This window comes from Spodoptera frugiperda, chromosome 6, assembly GCF_023101765.2.
Source record: "Spodoptera frugiperda isolate SF20-4 chromosome 6, AGI-APGP_CSIRO_Sfru_2.0, whole genome shotgun sequence".
Taxonomy (NCBI): domain Eukaryota; kingdom Metazoa; phylum Arthropoda; class Insecta; order Lepidoptera; family Noctuidae; genus Spodoptera; species Spodoptera frugiperda.
Window position 1 is genome coordinate 6,088,532 of NC_064217.1, and position 17,457 is coordinate 6,105,988.

At 34.7% G+C, this 17,457-nt stretch overlaps 2 protein-coding genes across 2 annotated transcripts; both read left to right on the forward strand.

The window, feature by feature from the left end:
• The first annotated feature begins 2,400 nt into the window (after positions 1 to 2,400).
• Positions 2,401 to 8,416, forward strand: LOC126910772 (UDP-glucosyltransferase 2-like). The gene is made up of 4 exons (XM_050694402.1): positions 2,401 to 3,471; positions 3,946 to 4,165; positions 4,997 to 5,213; positions 7,947 to 8,416. The coding sequence occupies exons 1-4, from the start codon at positions 2,644 to 2,646 to the stop codon at positions 8,260 to 8,262; spliced, it is 1,581 nt and encodes a 526-aa protein (XP_050550359.1). The 5' UTR covers positions 2,401 to 2,643; the 3' UTR covers positions 8,263 to 8,416.
• Positions 8,417 to 10,111: 1,695 nt separating this feature from the next.
• On the forward strand, positions 10,112 to 15,935 carry LOC118281915 (UDP-glycosyltransferase UGT5). Its single transcript, XM_035602729.2, has 4 exons — positions 10,112 to 11,002; positions 11,688 to 11,910; positions 14,468 to 14,684; positions 15,633 to 15,935. The coding sequence occupies exons 1-4, from the start codon at positions 10,193 to 10,195 to the stop codon at positions 15,907 to 15,909; spliced, it is 1,527 nt and encodes a 508-aa protein (XP_035458622.2). The 5' UTR covers positions 10,112 to 10,192; the 3' UTR covers positions 15,910 to 15,935.
• Positions 15,936 to 17,457: the final 1,522 nt, after the last annotated feature.

Consider the following 17,457-nt stretch of genomic DNA (forward strand, 5'->3'; position numbering starts at 1 on the left):
GTAGCGGAGTACAAGCCTGACGTCAAAGCCTACTAAATCCCGGGTAAGCAGGTTACAAGTAAACACTGCCTAAGTAATAGACCATAATTCCTACTAATCCAACAGTCTGTAGTTTTTCTGCCAACTTGTAGGGTTGCCACGGAATGGATGTTTTTTATTTTGCTCAACTTTTTCACCCTTTTTTTAATTCAACATTTTAGTTAATTAAATAAAAATAAAATACCGTACTAATATTATAAGATACAGAGATATTTTGTGTTACAATAAAGGTCTTGAGACATATCCAGGAAAATCAGAACATACAAAATAATGGAATCTTAATTTTACTTAGGCAGCTGCTTGATCTACCTAAGGATAAGGACTAAATTACTGTGACATTATTTGGCCACAAGCAAAACTGATTTGAATAATTAATTTCCAGTCTCTATTGTGTTAGGAACACAAATATTTATCTCCATACAATACCGACACATGAATTGTTATTGTTAAATATCGTTAATGATAAATAACTATGTAAATAACAACTTATACGCAACTATTGGAATATTCATATAATATTTATAAACATACCTTATTAATTTTCATGAATGAATCGTTTTCGATAGCTCTTGGTACAGAAATAAGTGAAGCCAAGGAGACGGCAATAAACTAAATACATTTTTGCTCAAATAAATCTTCAAGGCGGTATTTAAGCATATGACTTCTTTCACGCATCAATAGACCGAGACAGTCCACTGCTGGACTTTGAACCTCCGGTACATTACAGTAGGTACATTTTTACATAATTGAGTTTGATTGATGATTTAGATTTCCAACCTATTTGGGTTGAAAGAAAGAACGCACACACACCTGAAACACCAGTGGCGTTTCAAATGTGTTGCCGGCCTTTTGGAGATTAGAAATTTAAGGCTCGTTCTGGAATCAGGAATTGCGTAAATTAGGGAAGGGGGTAATTGGGCTTCCAGTAACCTCACTCACACAATTAACACAATGCAAGCGTTGTTTCACGTCGGTTTTCTGTGAGGCCGTGGTGTCACTCCCGTTGCGCCAGCCAATTCGTGTCGAAGCATGGCTGTCCCACACTTAAATATTCGAACTAATAAAAGATTTTTCGTCGAAGTAATAATTATGTGGTGTGACAACCCTAGAGGAAACCGTACGAGAGTGTCTGGCCGGGTGGCGAACAGGCGACATAGCGGTGTTTTGTATGCAAAACACAACTGACATGCATTCATTCTTATTTCACTTTCATGCACATAAACTGTCCCTAATTAAGTTCCCTCCATTTCCTAAAGTACTCTGTGGTCATGAAGTCATGAGCGCAGCTAACGAAATAAGATTTGCTTCACGAATTGGGTTAGGTATTTTAGTGGCGCGTATATTTTCTTAATAGTTGAATGTTTTTGGCCACCCATGGACACCCGAAACACAAGAGGCGTTACAATATTAGCTCCCGATATTTCTAACAGTTAATTACGTTTTCTATTAAATATCTTCATATCCAGTACCTAACATACAAAATTACAGTCACAGAAATGGTAGATATGGTTTTTTTATGAATTTTAAATAAAAACACCTCAAAAAGTATGTTTAGTCATAGTCAAGGAAAGGTAACAAAAATAGCTAGATACCGGTTACATCCTAAGCGAAAAATATTAATTAATATCTAAAATTCTTAATATATAATAACAATAAATTGTCAGTATGTGCATGGGCCTGTACGAGTTAGGGCAATGACCGCCACGCTGCAAGTCAACGTCGACTTTCTCTACCTTGGTAAGTGCGTACATCAAGCTATTGCTGGTTTCATATTCACCACAAATCATTACCAAAAAAATATTCATTAGTTTTAAGTGTTGAAAACTGGTGAAAAGTTGGTGTGTCTATAGGTACATAAATAACATTCGTCTAGAGAAACTTGTTAACATTATGTTCAAGAATCTCGATTAATAAGAAGAAAATCCATCAGATAAATCTTATAGATTACGTTTATACGACACAAATGTGAGATACATACGATGATAGTCACAGTATATTCTAATGTGTGTCCGTTTATTAAGCAGCCAGGAACAATAGTGCTGTTTGTGATGCAACATCGTAAGGTCGCGCTTGGCCGCCTCGCTATAGTTTCCAGTCTACTGACCCCTGAACGCATAAATAAGCAACATAATAAACACACACATTGAAGCTGTATACCAATTATTTAAATTCACGAAACCGACGAAGACACACACGTGAATATTATTAAGAAAATCAAAGTTTGCTACTCAACGTTGCTATGCTATTTTGTTAATTTGGTACAATACTGATAGCCCACATTCTCGATAATTTATCATGTGTTTGTAAACATTACCTACTGCAAGAGTGCATACATTATACGTTTATTGGTATTCATATTTGTAATTGCAGTACAAAACCCGGCTCCGCTGCAGGCACACGTTCGCACTCACAGACATCGAGGTCATGACCAATGCCTTGCGTGTAGTCACCGAATATTTCTATTTCTTACGAAACTATCGTGACGTAAGCGGCATGGTTACCTCATAACATCTACCTATTATTAGATAGCTACGTAAGCGAGCTTCCATTTACGCCCTAGTAACCAACAAACTGTGCGGCAACTCGAACGCGTCCGCATTCAAAATGACAAAACAGACAATTTTCGTTTTCTATTTCATCGCGACAATATTTGCTACGGACTGTTACAAAATACTCGGCATCTTCCCGTCGCTGGATCGCAACAACTACCTCACTTACCGCGGGCTGTTTCGGGAATTGGCAAACCGTGACCATGAAGTGACTCTCATCAGCCATTTCCAAATGCCGGACGCGCCGGCTACGTACAAAGAAGTATTGTTAAGTGACGCTTTACATCATGTGTTTAAAGGACTATCTTATGAATCTGTGATAGTGAACGAAGTGTCGCGAGTGCCGTTCGAGACGTTAGTGGCAACTAAATCAGGCAACGATGACTGCAAGACTCTAATGAACAACCACGAAGTGTTGCACATGATAAGGACACGGCCTCGCTTCGATGTAATACTAGTAGAGTCGTACAACAGTGACTGCGCCCTGGCTCTGGCCGCAAACCTTAGTGCGCCTTACATTGCCTTCAACCCGCAACCACTACAAGCCTGGCAGTACAACAGATTGGGTATAAGTTACAATTCTGCGTATGTAACTCAATCTGGCCTGCCTTATGGAAAGGAACCTTGGTATTTCGAGCGGCTCAAGAGCTACATACTGTATCACATTACGAACTGGGTGTATTACGTTGGATCGCAAGTGACGGACCATGTGTACTTGTACAAGTATCTAGGTGACGACCTGCCCTCACTAGAAAGTATTGCGTCGAACGCGAGCCTAGTGTTTGTAAACACACATCAGTCGGTGTACGGCGGTGTTGCCAGGCCTGATAATGTAATTGATATTGGTGGTATTCATATGAGACCACCCAAAATTATTCCGACGGTGAGTAGTTTTGTCAATCTGTATGTAAACAAACGTACCCATTGTGATATGATGTTTGTTTAGTATTCTAAATGTGTGATGAGCATCACGTTTGCATTGTGCCGCATCGCCGAACATATCGGAAGCAGTATCAACATTAATTAAGGATGATTGTATTTACAGATAGCGTCAACATAACGTCGATAATTAATTATTACAGTGTCCTACTTTAAATCTCGTATTGTAAACATTCATGTGAATAGATTGAGTATTAAATTGCACGAATTGTAAGCTGAAATACGATATCGATCAACTCTGATATTTGACATATGAATATTAAAACTACGTTATAGTTCAAGTACATATGTATGATCTTTTTTGATATCCAAAACAGGTGCATATAATCTAATTATAGCCACAAGTAAACAGATACCGTTACCATAACAACAGTATGATTACACAATCGAGTCATCTTTCAATGTTATCACTTTACAGGAAATAGAGAGATTTATAAACGAGGCTGAGCACGGTGTAATATACGTGAACCTCGGTTCTACGGTAAAGGACTCCACACTTCCCGGTGATAAATTAAACGAACTGTTATCAACGTTCGGTAAATTGCCTCTAAGGGTCCTTTGGAAATGGGATGGAGACAATCTGCAACTGCCGAGAAACGTTATGACTATGAGATGGTTCCCACAATACGATATTTTGAGTAAGTATTGCACGCGTGCGTTTCATATTATTTTGGCTTGTGGTTTTATTAATAACTGTTGCCGTACATACTCGTACATGGATGGAAAGTAAATTGGGGAATAGAGTGCTACGTTTGAAAGCAGTGCGATGTAAAAAGAAAATACGTGTGGAATAAAAGTATAATAAGAAGTATCTTCTAAAGAGATGGAAATGCTTTTAAATGGATAGATGCTAATTATTTCTTTCACCTTTCTTTACGTACCATTCCATTTTGTAACTTTACATTGCTTTATAATTCATATAGGGAGTAAAAATTTCACCAGGTTTCACTCTATATTGAACTTTTGTACATATGTATAGTCTAAATAACATCTGCAAATATGTATCATCATGATGATAAATTAGTGTATTTTAATCATTGCCATTTTAAACTGCCTACGTAAATTAATAATTGATATCACAAACATTATTGAACCATATCAAGTCTACGTATGTTTTCAATTATAACAGATAAAAATATAATTAATTAATTTTATCTTTTACTACGTCTATTATTATAAAATATTATAATAGATATATCTTGTTTTTTAGTCGTTTTTTTTTCGTTTTTTTTACTCTTGTCATTTTAGATCGTTTTCGAAATTGATGATGTCATTTTAATTATGTTTTTGATACTTTTCATATCAAAATAACTATTATACATCTACAAAAATATATATTTTATATACTATTATACAAGAGTTTTGTACCCTATTATCATTCCTTTAAATAAATGATAGTACATTTTCAATATTTATAAAATATTCCAAATAAAAAACACACTACAATGATCTCTTCCTCTCAATTCCAGAACATGACAACATCAAAGCGTTCGTGTCCCACGCGGGAATCCTGAGCACCATAGAAGCCATTGATGCAGGAATACCAGTGGTAGCCATACCACTATTCGGAGACCAGTACGGCAATGCCGCAGCCCTACAAGACGCCGGCATGGCCACCATCGTGCACTACCAAGATCTCAAGAAAGAATACCTCTTAGATGCTATTAATGAAGTTTTGGACCCAGTGTAAGTTGAACATATAATGTAGAAGTTAAGAAAGTACCTGACAATACGTTGGTCTCTTACGTCAATTAGGTCTCGAACAGCCCATTAGAGTCCACTACTGTCCATGGGCTTGTTCTACAAAAAGTGGATTTGTTATAATCCATAAATCGCGGGTTGAAGGGTCGTGGTGTAAAAGATCAGGTACATCAGAAAAAGCAGCTGCTTCGTCTTTACCATAATGTTAGACACTTAGTTGGTACTAACTGGGTGTAGTTAGCGTGAAGAGTAGAGGTAGAGACAAATATTCATCTATGAAATAAAATGAATCGCTGAATGTGTTACTAAGCACAAATATCGAGAACGGTTGAAGCCATTTCGTTAATTCTTTTTTTTTTGGCTACCAAGCTACCAAGACCGTAAAAAAATAAAAACAAAGGTGCGCAGAAAAAAATGCAAGGCGAAACGACGTTCGCAGGGGCCACTAGATTTTTTAAACGTTGATAAGTCTGTGTTTGGCCATAACCCGCTTACTGCCAGGACGGCAAAGCGAAGATGTGGTATAGTTATATGATATAGTTATCAAATATGTATAAATAATTGGTCCTTATCACATGGAAGTTATAACATAAATAGCTAAAGTTGGCAATGTGTGCCTCCCCCACGTAATACGTACCTCTTACGGAAATAAGAAGCGTCTTGCATGACCGTTACGGTACGTTAGTTATGCAAATAAGCTTAGCAAACATTATAATCCTAAACATGTTAAATTTAAGTTAAAACATGATTGTACTAAGGTATGAATTTATAGACACTTTTCTGTAGATGGAATTAACAAAGAACACGTGTATATTATATGTATAAAAGATAAACGCCACAGAAACTTAAATATTCATACATTGTCTACACAAATTCTAATTTATACAATGAGTGAAAATACTAGTAAAGCTTACGGATACTCATTTTATTAAGACATGCCTACAAGTTGAGGAATTCGTAAAATACGATGACATCATATGGCAAACGTATCGATCTCGACGTTCGGTTATGCGTAGAACTACTATAATTAGCAAACAATTTGGTACAAATTGGCCTCCCACGGTATATCGAAAAATGTCTAGTTGGTTGTTTTCTCCATTCTTTGAAATTGGTTACTTAATATCATTATGTCTCGGAAAAATACAGAATAGTGTAGCAAATAATTTTTTACGCCATTTAAGAATCATAATTCTCGATACATGATAAGAAATCAGTTAAATGTTTCATAGTTACAATCTCTTATTAAGTGGAACTCAATGTACATGTGCTAACTTTGCTCTAACAATATATTTTTCTCATTCTCTCTTCATTACTCTAACACAACTTACAGTACCTGACTCTATTTGGGGCTGCAGATGAACTTTCGGGTAACCCGAGCCCCGGATGGAAGCAGGAGTAAGATCAGGATGGTTTTTGCTAATAAGAGTCTGACACTCTCTCTCTCTCGCTTCTCGAAAGGCGGGAAAAGACATTGGACGATTTTCTCCCCTTAAAAAAGACTCCATGTTAGTTCAAATTTAAGAGTTCCATAGAATATTTTGCTTAACTCAATCTAAACAAGGAACCCTGGAGAATGCCAATAACATTTTAAGTGCGTAACAATATTACTACATATAAACGTAGCTCTCAAATATCAACAATGCGTATCGAACTTGACCCAGTTTGATCAACTTTCAATTATGTAATGCTATCTAAACAATGTCGGTTAGTTCACGCCGTCATATATCTGGTTTCAGATATTCTAAATAACAAGTTTCTATGAACTATTTAGTAGTAGTTGTTCAATCCTGTAGTTCAAAGTTAGCTTTGTCTAGAATTGTGGCTTGTGAACGACGAAATAGCTCACATAATTTTGCGTCTGTTTGAATCATAGTAATAAATGTAGTTTGAAATACTTAGTTTTGGGGTAATGGGTCTTCTTTTTTTTAGCGTAGAAAATCATCCAGTTACTTCTCCCACACTGGGCGAGGCGAAAGGGAGTGTCAGACTCTTATTGACAAAAACGACCCCATTCCTACTCCTCCTTTTCGAGCTGGGTTAGGCACTGTACAGCATATACTCTGCAATATACTACTTTCTGACTATGCACATAAGAAACATAATAGCATAAAACTCTATCGGGCAAAGTTCCAAATTCTCTTCGATAGTATTTCAATAGTAAAACAAAATAATCTAACGTTGACCTCGGAATCGAAATAAAGAGCTTTAAGACTGTCAAAAACTACCGGATTTATAAGATTACCGGCAGATTATCACACAAATATTAGAGACAGCTAAAGGTTAAAATATTATATTTTAATCTTTATCACGCTATTATAAAATATATTAGGTACATATGTCATACATATACATGCAAAATAACAAGTCACCTTTTGTTATAGTTGTCTTATGCATGCATAATTTTGGAGGATTTTTATTTAAAAATTAAAACAAAAGATTTGTGATAATCTTGAAAAATACAAATCAATTTTTATACTTATTAGAAATATTAATTAAAGTAACATTTCTGCATGTTTCTTTTTTGTTTATTGCATTATAATTGTCATTTGTTCAGCTATACCATAAATAAATGACTCACAATTTATCACATTACCTACACCAATACATTAGCGTATCGATAAACTACAAGTAATCTCCGATATCTGTAAAACCTCGAATCCAAATCAAAATATTGACCTACATAAGTAAAGATCTTATTATCTTATCACTTGATTACAGATGGCAGCGCCGTGCTAAACTCGTATCAAGGTTATGGCATGATCGGCCCATGTCACCTATGGAGTCAGCAGTGTACTGGACGGAGTATGTAGCGAGGTACCAAGGAGCCCCGAATCTCCAACCTGGAGCCCCCAAAGCACCCTTCTACCAGCAACTTCAGCTAGATGTCCTGGCCTTCATAGGATTAGTCCTGTACATCCTAAGCTATGTAGTCTGCAAGATTTTGTCTGTAATCTGCTGCTGTTGTTGCCAAAAGCAACCCCAAGCTGAGTTCGTTGAAGAAACAAGGTCCTCAAAAAGAGTGAAGTTCGAATAAAAATTAATACTCCTAGTTTTAAATTGACTTAATTGGACAGTGTGAATATGTTGTAATTTGTATGTTAAAGTACAATTTTTGGATTTTATGGATGGTTTTTTATGATTACATTTTCATTATTTATTTTTCTGTTAATAAAAAAAGTAATGTGAAATTTTATTGTAATTTATTTTAACTTGTGCTAATATCTATAGTATTATGCATTAATTACATTGTAGTGGTAAGCTCTGATGCAGTCTTCGGTCCAAAAAAAATATTGTAAGAAATCTAAGAGTATCTTTCACTAAAACAAAAAGAGGTATTCAGTATTTAGGGTGCTTTGGTTATTTAGCTATGGTACAAAGATAAAAGAGCTAAGCTGTGAAACTATGTGACCGTTTTCACTGATATTAAGCTATGTAGCTGTGTGAGTAAGATACGCAGCCGAGTATGCGATGTATCGATAGTAGCAAAGCCATTCATAGTACGAATATTTTCTTAGCTGAGTCCATTTCCACCAGTACTAAGCTATATGCACATGCACATACTAATCAATATGATTGGTGGAAGCAAAACTCATCCACAGCAACGTAGCATAGCATATCTCTGATAGAAGAGCACCCTTATAGTACACATTACCATTAGAGATATCGGTACCAGTTAGAGAAACAACATTTGGTTCATAATATACCTATATTTAGGAGATGTGCAGGATACCTTTAAATAAAGAAATTTAGTCATTATTTAATGTATCTCTAAATGAATTTCAATTACGGTAATCAGCTAGACTATTCTGTTAATGTCAATGCGAACTTTCGAAGTAAGCTCGATCTCATTCTCACCCGTTTTTGGTCCAGATTATTCTGACAACCAATGACATGACGGATCACATTCGCGTTTGCTTCGATATTTCGCGTTGAAAATTACGGAACAGCCTAGCAGTTTCGATTAGTTAATCTATCCACGTACATAAACATGAACGTAAATACAGGTTCACTTTCTTCTTCCTTACTCTCACAATTTAATAAAACAACAATCCGACATGATGAGGCCAGACGCAGAAAGTCTTTCATTACGTCACGCCTTTTATCCTCGAAGGGTTAGGCAGAGGTGCATCTGCATAATAAGGTACGTAATGCCACTGTACAATGTACAGGTACACCCACTTTCACCATTTGTGTTATAAGTCCCATGTAATAGGGGGTGAGCCTATTGCCATATACCAGGCACCATTCCAGACTCCGTGCTACTACTGAGAAATATTAAAAAAACCGAAAAAAAAACCAGTAATACTTTTGCCCGACCCGGGAATCGAACCCGAGACCCCTTGTTCGGCAGTCGTACTTGCGACCACTGCGACCAACGAGGCAGTCACTTTTTCTAATCCAGAATAGTTACCCTGGTACCTAGTGGTACTAGGAAATCGAGGCTTATATATATTTGTAAACTATCGAGGCAATCTTGTTATTTATTGAACACTATCTATGCTGAACACATTACCTTCATTTGACTTAAGTACCTATATCAATTTATCAAACACATATTACCTAATACCCGATACATTTCAATAGTGAATAATTGTATGTTCAATTAGCATCGTATTTCAAACTAGTATCTATGTATATCCTTATCTTCGTATCAATCTAAACTTATATAGTAATGATAAAATCTATCCGTCTCAAGTTCATTCCGGTGTTTTTTTTACAATCTATTGTAACTAATTTTCATACTGGTTTTATTGATATCTAAAACAACTCATCATGCTGAAACGATAATCATATTTTGATATGCACGTGTTTATTTAACAAATATATTCAAACTCCGATACAAATAGAGCGGGAGTCTTATCTGTATTTAAAAACGGCCGGCCACTAGGTAACGCTTCAGTAGATCGAACGTACGAGCATCAATGAACACACTAGCATAGCACTCACTCATACCTAAAAATAAAATGAAGTTTAATAATATAATAATCTTGTTCAGTGCTCTTTTCAGTCAAGTACTAAGTTTAAATATTTTAGGAGTGTTCCCGTACCAAGGCAAGAGCCACTTCTTCGTATTCGCACCATATCTGAAGGAACTAGCCAGAAGAGGCCACAACTTAACAGTGATATCATACTTTCCTTTAAAAGAACCAATTGACAACTACCATGACATAAGTTTGGCTGGAAAAACTAAAATATTGGAAGACGTGTTTCCTATATACAGATCGTACTGGACTATAATACAAATCAGTTTCTTCTTGACGAATTCTGGCCAGGAGAACTGTATAACGCTACTGGAAGATGAGAATGTACAGAATTTGTGGAAGACGAAACAGAAGTTTGACTTAGTGCTTGTGGAACTGTTCAATTCTGACTGTGCTCTGGGACTTGCTCACCAACTTGGTGCCCCAGTGGTCGGTCTCACATCCCACGTGTTGATGCCATGGCACTACGAAGACTATGGGATACAGTACAACCCCTCGTACGTACCGATGCTATTCTTAGAAGGCGGAACGAAGCCAACTCTATACCAAAGAATTGAAAGGAGTATTTTACATATGTACTTTATTTATTTACATAAATTAACATGTCGGAGGAACAATCAGAAAACTTTAGCACAATATTTCGATGACGTGCCGCCACTAGATGACTTGGCGAAGAATGTTAAAATGTTACTATTGTATACAAATTACGTGTTGACTGGCTCTGGTCTCTATCCACCAAACGTACATGAAGTGGGAGGATACCACGTCACGAAACCTAAAGAACTGCCCCAGGTGAGTGCCTGTCAATGTTGATATTGATCAATTGAAATAGTTATTTGAACCAAAGACTTATGCACACATAAAAATGTACATTGTAGCTGTCAGTACAGCAGTTTTTGCATCATCGCACTAATTTAATTATAAAACTAATGTAAAATAATAGAGTAGTTCCGAACATTTTCTATTGTGTCATATCAACTAACTGCATTGTTAAACAGACCGTACACTTCTATAACTGTACTTTCCTCAAACCAGTCAGTAGTCACATTGCAGGACAACAAACAATGATAGACTATACGCAGCATGTTATCATTATTACGTAAACTATAAAACATTCCAAGTCATGCTCATCACTAACAAACTCCTCTAGTCATTTCTGCATATCATCCAAGACGGATAACCATCGTTATCTATAGTAAACAGTTATCAATTGAACTGTAACATCTGCCATTTATCTCTCCGATAAAGTTGGAGAGAAATAAACGATCATTAGGAAATTTACCTGACTACTACTGGTCGGGATGAGAGGACATGTCGCTCGGTACCTATAATGTCTAGACGATTTATGCTACGACCTTAATTTTAGCAACATTTTCCTTGTTTATAATAAAATTATAATCATATTAATAAATAATATTAGTTTGGCTATAATGAGATGATTTCTAAGCTAGGTATTATAACACACTATGTATTACAGGACTTAAAGAAATTTATAGAAGAATCTGAGCATGGAGTAATTTATATAAGTTTTGGATCAATGTTACGAGCTACGTCTACGCCCAAAGATAAAGTGCAAGCCATCATCGACGCAGTATCAGAAATACCTCAGAGAATCATTTGGAAGTGGGAGGAAAAGAATTTACCCGGGAACCCGAAGAATATATACATATCGAACTGGTTACCGCAAAACGAAATTTTAGGTATGATCTCAGTCTGTCTAATTTTAATACATGATTTGCAATTTGATGTTTACGATGACTTATTGTTTTGATAAAATTATATAAACATTGCACCCATTATAATCGTGACAGAAATAATTTATTACTTGCGTAAAAAAATGTGTCATGAAGATTTAATCATATTATCATAAAAAGTTGAGATACGCTTGTCCTCGGGATGTCTCGTTTATCATTAATTGTTGTTAAAAAAATTAACTAAGCATTTCTGCACTTATTTGTTGCAAGAATACGACATGACAACAGATTCTCTTCCTAGTTAATAATATTAATCCACTTTTACTAGGTAAATATCGATTTCTCAATTACTTTTGGAGTCAGAACTGATTCCTAACGTTATTGAAAGTAGACATGGAAAAAATCGGTCAGTGACATCGATATCATATTTTTTTTGCTTAGACTCGTTCTCGTCTCGTAGACACCTCTGCTCATCTCTATGAGAAAAACAGACGAAAGTTTCTCCAATTTTCCCTCAGGATAAATTGTAATAAGATATCTCGTTACTGGGCGCCGAAAGGAAAAACCCTTTCGCCAAAACATTACCGTTACTATCAAGCAAAAATAGAGATTTGGAAATATAGGATAACAACAAACACGTCGATTTGAAACTAAAGGCTTACGCAGAAATAACTTTTGTCTGTTGAGGACAAAAATCTGTTCCTCCACCTGTGTGGGAGTGGGATCTACAATAATGATAATAATTTTAAATGAGTTTGTATTGTCATAAAAAAGTACACCATGGATAGTCCCGTGTCAGTAAAGGCCCTAAAAACTTATTGCTTATTTTTCTGCGTGGTTTTTTGTTTTTGCCAATTTTCTAAGTTTCTAGAATGGACTCTTCGATTATCCATTCAAGAGAAGTAAAATATAATATTGGGGTTTTAGGTTTTAATATTCTTAGAAGCAGCCTGGAATTGAGATTAGTTCTGGATAGTTTAATTAACAGTGTTGACGGACAAGGATTTTCCGAAAATAGGTAATATTATAGTCATTAATTAACAAAAAAAAATTTATATGCCTACACGTGTCTCACATTTTATCAAAACCAACCACCTAGCTCAATGACTTATTTATTATCTGGCATAATAGAGATATATTCTAAAATAGTTTAGAATAATAGAACGTTTGCTATTGTAATTTAAAACGAAGATACATTTTAAATAGGTGAAAATACAGTACAAAACAAATTAAAATTGGGAATATTTTGTGTATTTGAACAGAAGATAGGTCGGTTATATTATACAGTAAAAATACGTTCGAAAAGATAGAATAAAGAGAAGCAAAATATTGAAAAATAATAATAAAACAGCACGGAATTCTGACGAAAAACGTAGTAAAGTTCCTAATAATGAATGCTTATTCAATTTAATCCTGGCAATCAGTAAAAAATCTGTCAAACAATTTAATTTGTAATGCATGTAAGTTTTTTAAAGACTTTTTCTTTATAGTATCTAACACCTATGTACAGCTATGTCTCGTTTAGCCAACCACAGGCACTGAAATTTATTTAACTTCCATCACATTATATTCATTGTAAAAAATATGTCATAAGAGGTCACAGTGGCTCTTAAGCACTACGATTTAGAGCGAAGTTTATGTATTTTAGTGTAGGATAACATTTTAAAAAATATATTACTTAGTTATGATCCGGTCGAGGGCTACCGAATCGAAAAGGTTCGAATTTAAATTTATAAGTAATGAAATTTTTTATCTATTGAGAAAATATCCCTCATAAAATGACGTTGTTACGCTAGACATTTGCAAAAAAAAAATCTATTCTAAACTTGACCTCGAACTCGCAATGAAAAAATAACGATTAGAAATAGGATGATCTTTTAACAGCAGGTTTCAATTTTTGTAATACATATGCTAATGGTCTTCCTGCAACCACTTTTAACAATATGTTTCTAAGTCAATTGAATTTCTTTAATCATTGAAACTTTTCATGTGTATCTTTTAAATGACAACTGTGTGTAATTAATGTACCTATACCTTCTATCTCAAAAGATAAAACGTTTTCCAAATTGTATTTTTCGTAATGCGATGTAGGTAAATAAGGGTATATCGACCGTCTACTTCAGTGAATAAATAAATAAATTAGTGATTAGTAATTGTTTTACGTCATTACATAGGTAACTTGCACTTAACATATTATTATCTAAAGGTAGTGGAAATATCTCCTGAACTAGAATTCCTTAGCTAAGCCCAAACCGAACTGAAATCATGATTTAACATTATTTATAGCTATAAGCATATCATAGACATTTTTGTAGGTCTTCCTTTAAACTTTTTACTATTAGGGAACATTATGTTTATATAAAAACTTTCGTGAGACATCCTAAATTAATTAAGTGTTTATCGGATTACTTACGTTACTATTTGACGAGGAACTCGACTAGTTTCAAGCTATGCCAGAGGCTTATATTCATGAGCAGCATTCCGCGACACACGACGCGGCGACAATCGCGTTGCTACTGTAGCAAATTTTACTTTATTCATAACATTTTCTTTTTAATTTCAGCTCATCCAAAAGTCCTTGCCTTCTATTCTCATTGTGGTATGTTGGGGACTACAGAGGCTATTCACTATGGAGTTCCTATGATCGGTATGCCGATTTTTGGAGACCAACCAAGCAATGCTGCTGCTATCGAAGAAAACGGTCTTGGAGTACAGATCCATATCAAAGATTTAACTAAAGAACTCTTACTGGAGAAGCTTAGGATCGTTTTAAATCCTGAGTAAGTTTAATTTTCGATTATTTCTCATTTAACGCACTTGTAACGCCTCAGGTGGTGCGGGATTGCTTACCATTAAGTGATATGTCTTTTACCGGCTTTTTGGGAGTTAAAAATAAAAGATTATGTGTATACATATTTCGCGAAATAGTCATGTTACGAGTATCATATAGTAAGCCTCTTATCCCCGTGTATTTAAGAAACATCACTGAAACTTTTCAATAATGAAAATACCTATATTTCATCCATGTCGGGAACTGAGCCAGAAACTCCTTGCTTCCCACTAGTCTATACAATAAATATATAAGTTGATGATGGAGACATTATTCCAAATTACTATATAATTTAATATTACAATAGAATTCAAAATAATGTAGAATTATGTAAATATCCATTATGTCTATGTACATTCATGAACACAATATAAGTAGTTAGTGTAGTTAGGAACACAATATGTATTTACACACCTATGTATTTACCGTAATGATTTAATAATGTTTGTATACCTTATTTCCATGATTATACTTAGTTCAAGAAATTCATGCCGTTACAAGCATACATATGTACGTACCCTGTGCCCAAACTAAATTATTTTGTAAATATTTATGTATCCATGAAGTTAAAGAACCCTCTTTTTCAGCATATTCTTATCTAGCAAAATAAAAATCCTTACCTACGTTAATTAAAACACTATAGGTGAAAAATAGTCTGCTTAACAAGCCTACGATCCTACGCAATTTGATCAAACGATCAAACAAAGGCCCCAATAAAATTATTATTTCAGTAGTTTTTTTTTTTCGAAATAACACAGTGACATAACACAGCCGTTATAAAAAAAATTTTTTGTTCACATATCCTCTGATTAGCGACGTGATGTGACTATTGAAAACATTATAAATATCATAACTTATTTCAATGAATATTCATAGATACTTATCACATTATTTTCAGGTTCAGAAGAAGAGTGAAGGAACGATCAAAAGTATGGCATGACCGCCCGCTGTCTGCCATGGAGACTGCCATATTCTGGACGGAGTATGCTGCACGCAACGCCAACTACACCTTCGGGACTGCAGCCGCCACCGTACCACTATACCAGTATAGGATGTGGGATGTCACAGCAGTAATCCTAGCCATTTTAGTTATATTCTTTTATTCCCTAAAAACTGTAATCTCTTTAGTACAGAAGAAGAGAGAAGATCGTTATTATGAGTTCAAGACTAAGTAATATTAATAAATCTGTTATTTATACTTTGTCTGTGTTATTTTGTGCTCCACCGTAGGCCGCATCATCACTTACCATCAGGCGAGATAGCGGCCAAACGTCGGCCCATTTAATATAAAAAATATATATATATTGTATGTTTACATTGCATGTAGAGTGTGTACAGTCAGTCAAGTTAATTTAGTCATTTTGGTACAGGTAATAAAATACAAATTACAAAAACACTATTGCTACTATAATAAATTGTGTATTTTTTAAAGAAGCTTAATCTTTGTCTCAATAATCAATCATTTAGGTTATATTTCGGGGGCTGCGGAAGAATTTCGTTTCCCGCACCCTCGTGGGACGGGACACCGAGGTGGGGTTTGGACAGTAAGAGTCTGACAGTCCCTTTCGTAAAAAAAAATATTTGTCCCTGTATACCAAATTAGTTGACTGACTGTACAATTATTGTGTTAGGTGATGTAAAAGCACAGAATACTAGTAAAAGTATCATTTATGTCGTATGTGTACAAAATTAAAGTTGTTAATTTGTTGTGAGTAAAATTTTTTGACTGTTACCCAGACTTCACGTTTATGAATGAAATTTCCTTGACAAAATTCTTGTATTTTTTATAATTTATTTTCATAAGTCAGAATAACTTTGTCATAAGTAAAAATAAAAACCGCTACTATTTTAGATAACAGCGCCACCTACGGTATCGGACTCGAACAGATTGAACTATATCTTGTTCAGGAAGTGTACGAGTATATCAGAGAGTATGTTAGATGGCACTGATGTCAGTCTTACAACATCTAGCAACGAAGGACAAGTTGATTAATATAATTATGGAAATATTATGCCATTTAAAGTGCCAGTGTTGCCAGTCTTGGTTATATAATATACAATTAGTAAACATAAGAAAAATAACCGTAATAAATATCACTATTGATAATATTGCAATTGAAAAAAATAGGAAAAGGTAACTTTCTTAATTATTTTTATTAAAATTTGGTGAATATGAATGTAGTTTAGCCCTTTCAGTCCCAAAGCAATGTTTCCATCAGATGATCCTTCTAATTTTTAACCACCCTATACCATATAAATTACATTCTCCTAAAAATAGATTAAAACCAACTAGGATGAAAACTTATCATTATTTATGTCTATCGAAATCTTTGAGGATACTCGTAAATTATTGATAAATAATTATCGATATTGTAAAATTTAATACGATAACATAACAAAAAAAGGTAATTTAAAAAACTAAAAAACCCGACTGCGTTTCTTTATAATATTTAAATGAAAAATCCCTAAAACAAGAAAGTCATCGTAAAATTGAAGCAGTCGGGACCCATTCTAAATATGAAAACTTAGTGAGGGCACATACTTACGGCTGGCTTTTTAGAATGGGTCCCGACTGCTTCAATTTTACGATGACTTTCTTGTTTTAGGGATTTTTCATTTAAATATTATAAAGAAACGCAGTCGGGTTTTTAGTTTTTTAAATTACCTTTTTTATTTTATGGTATTTTAGTTTTATTATTTTTATATTTTGATATATCTAGTGT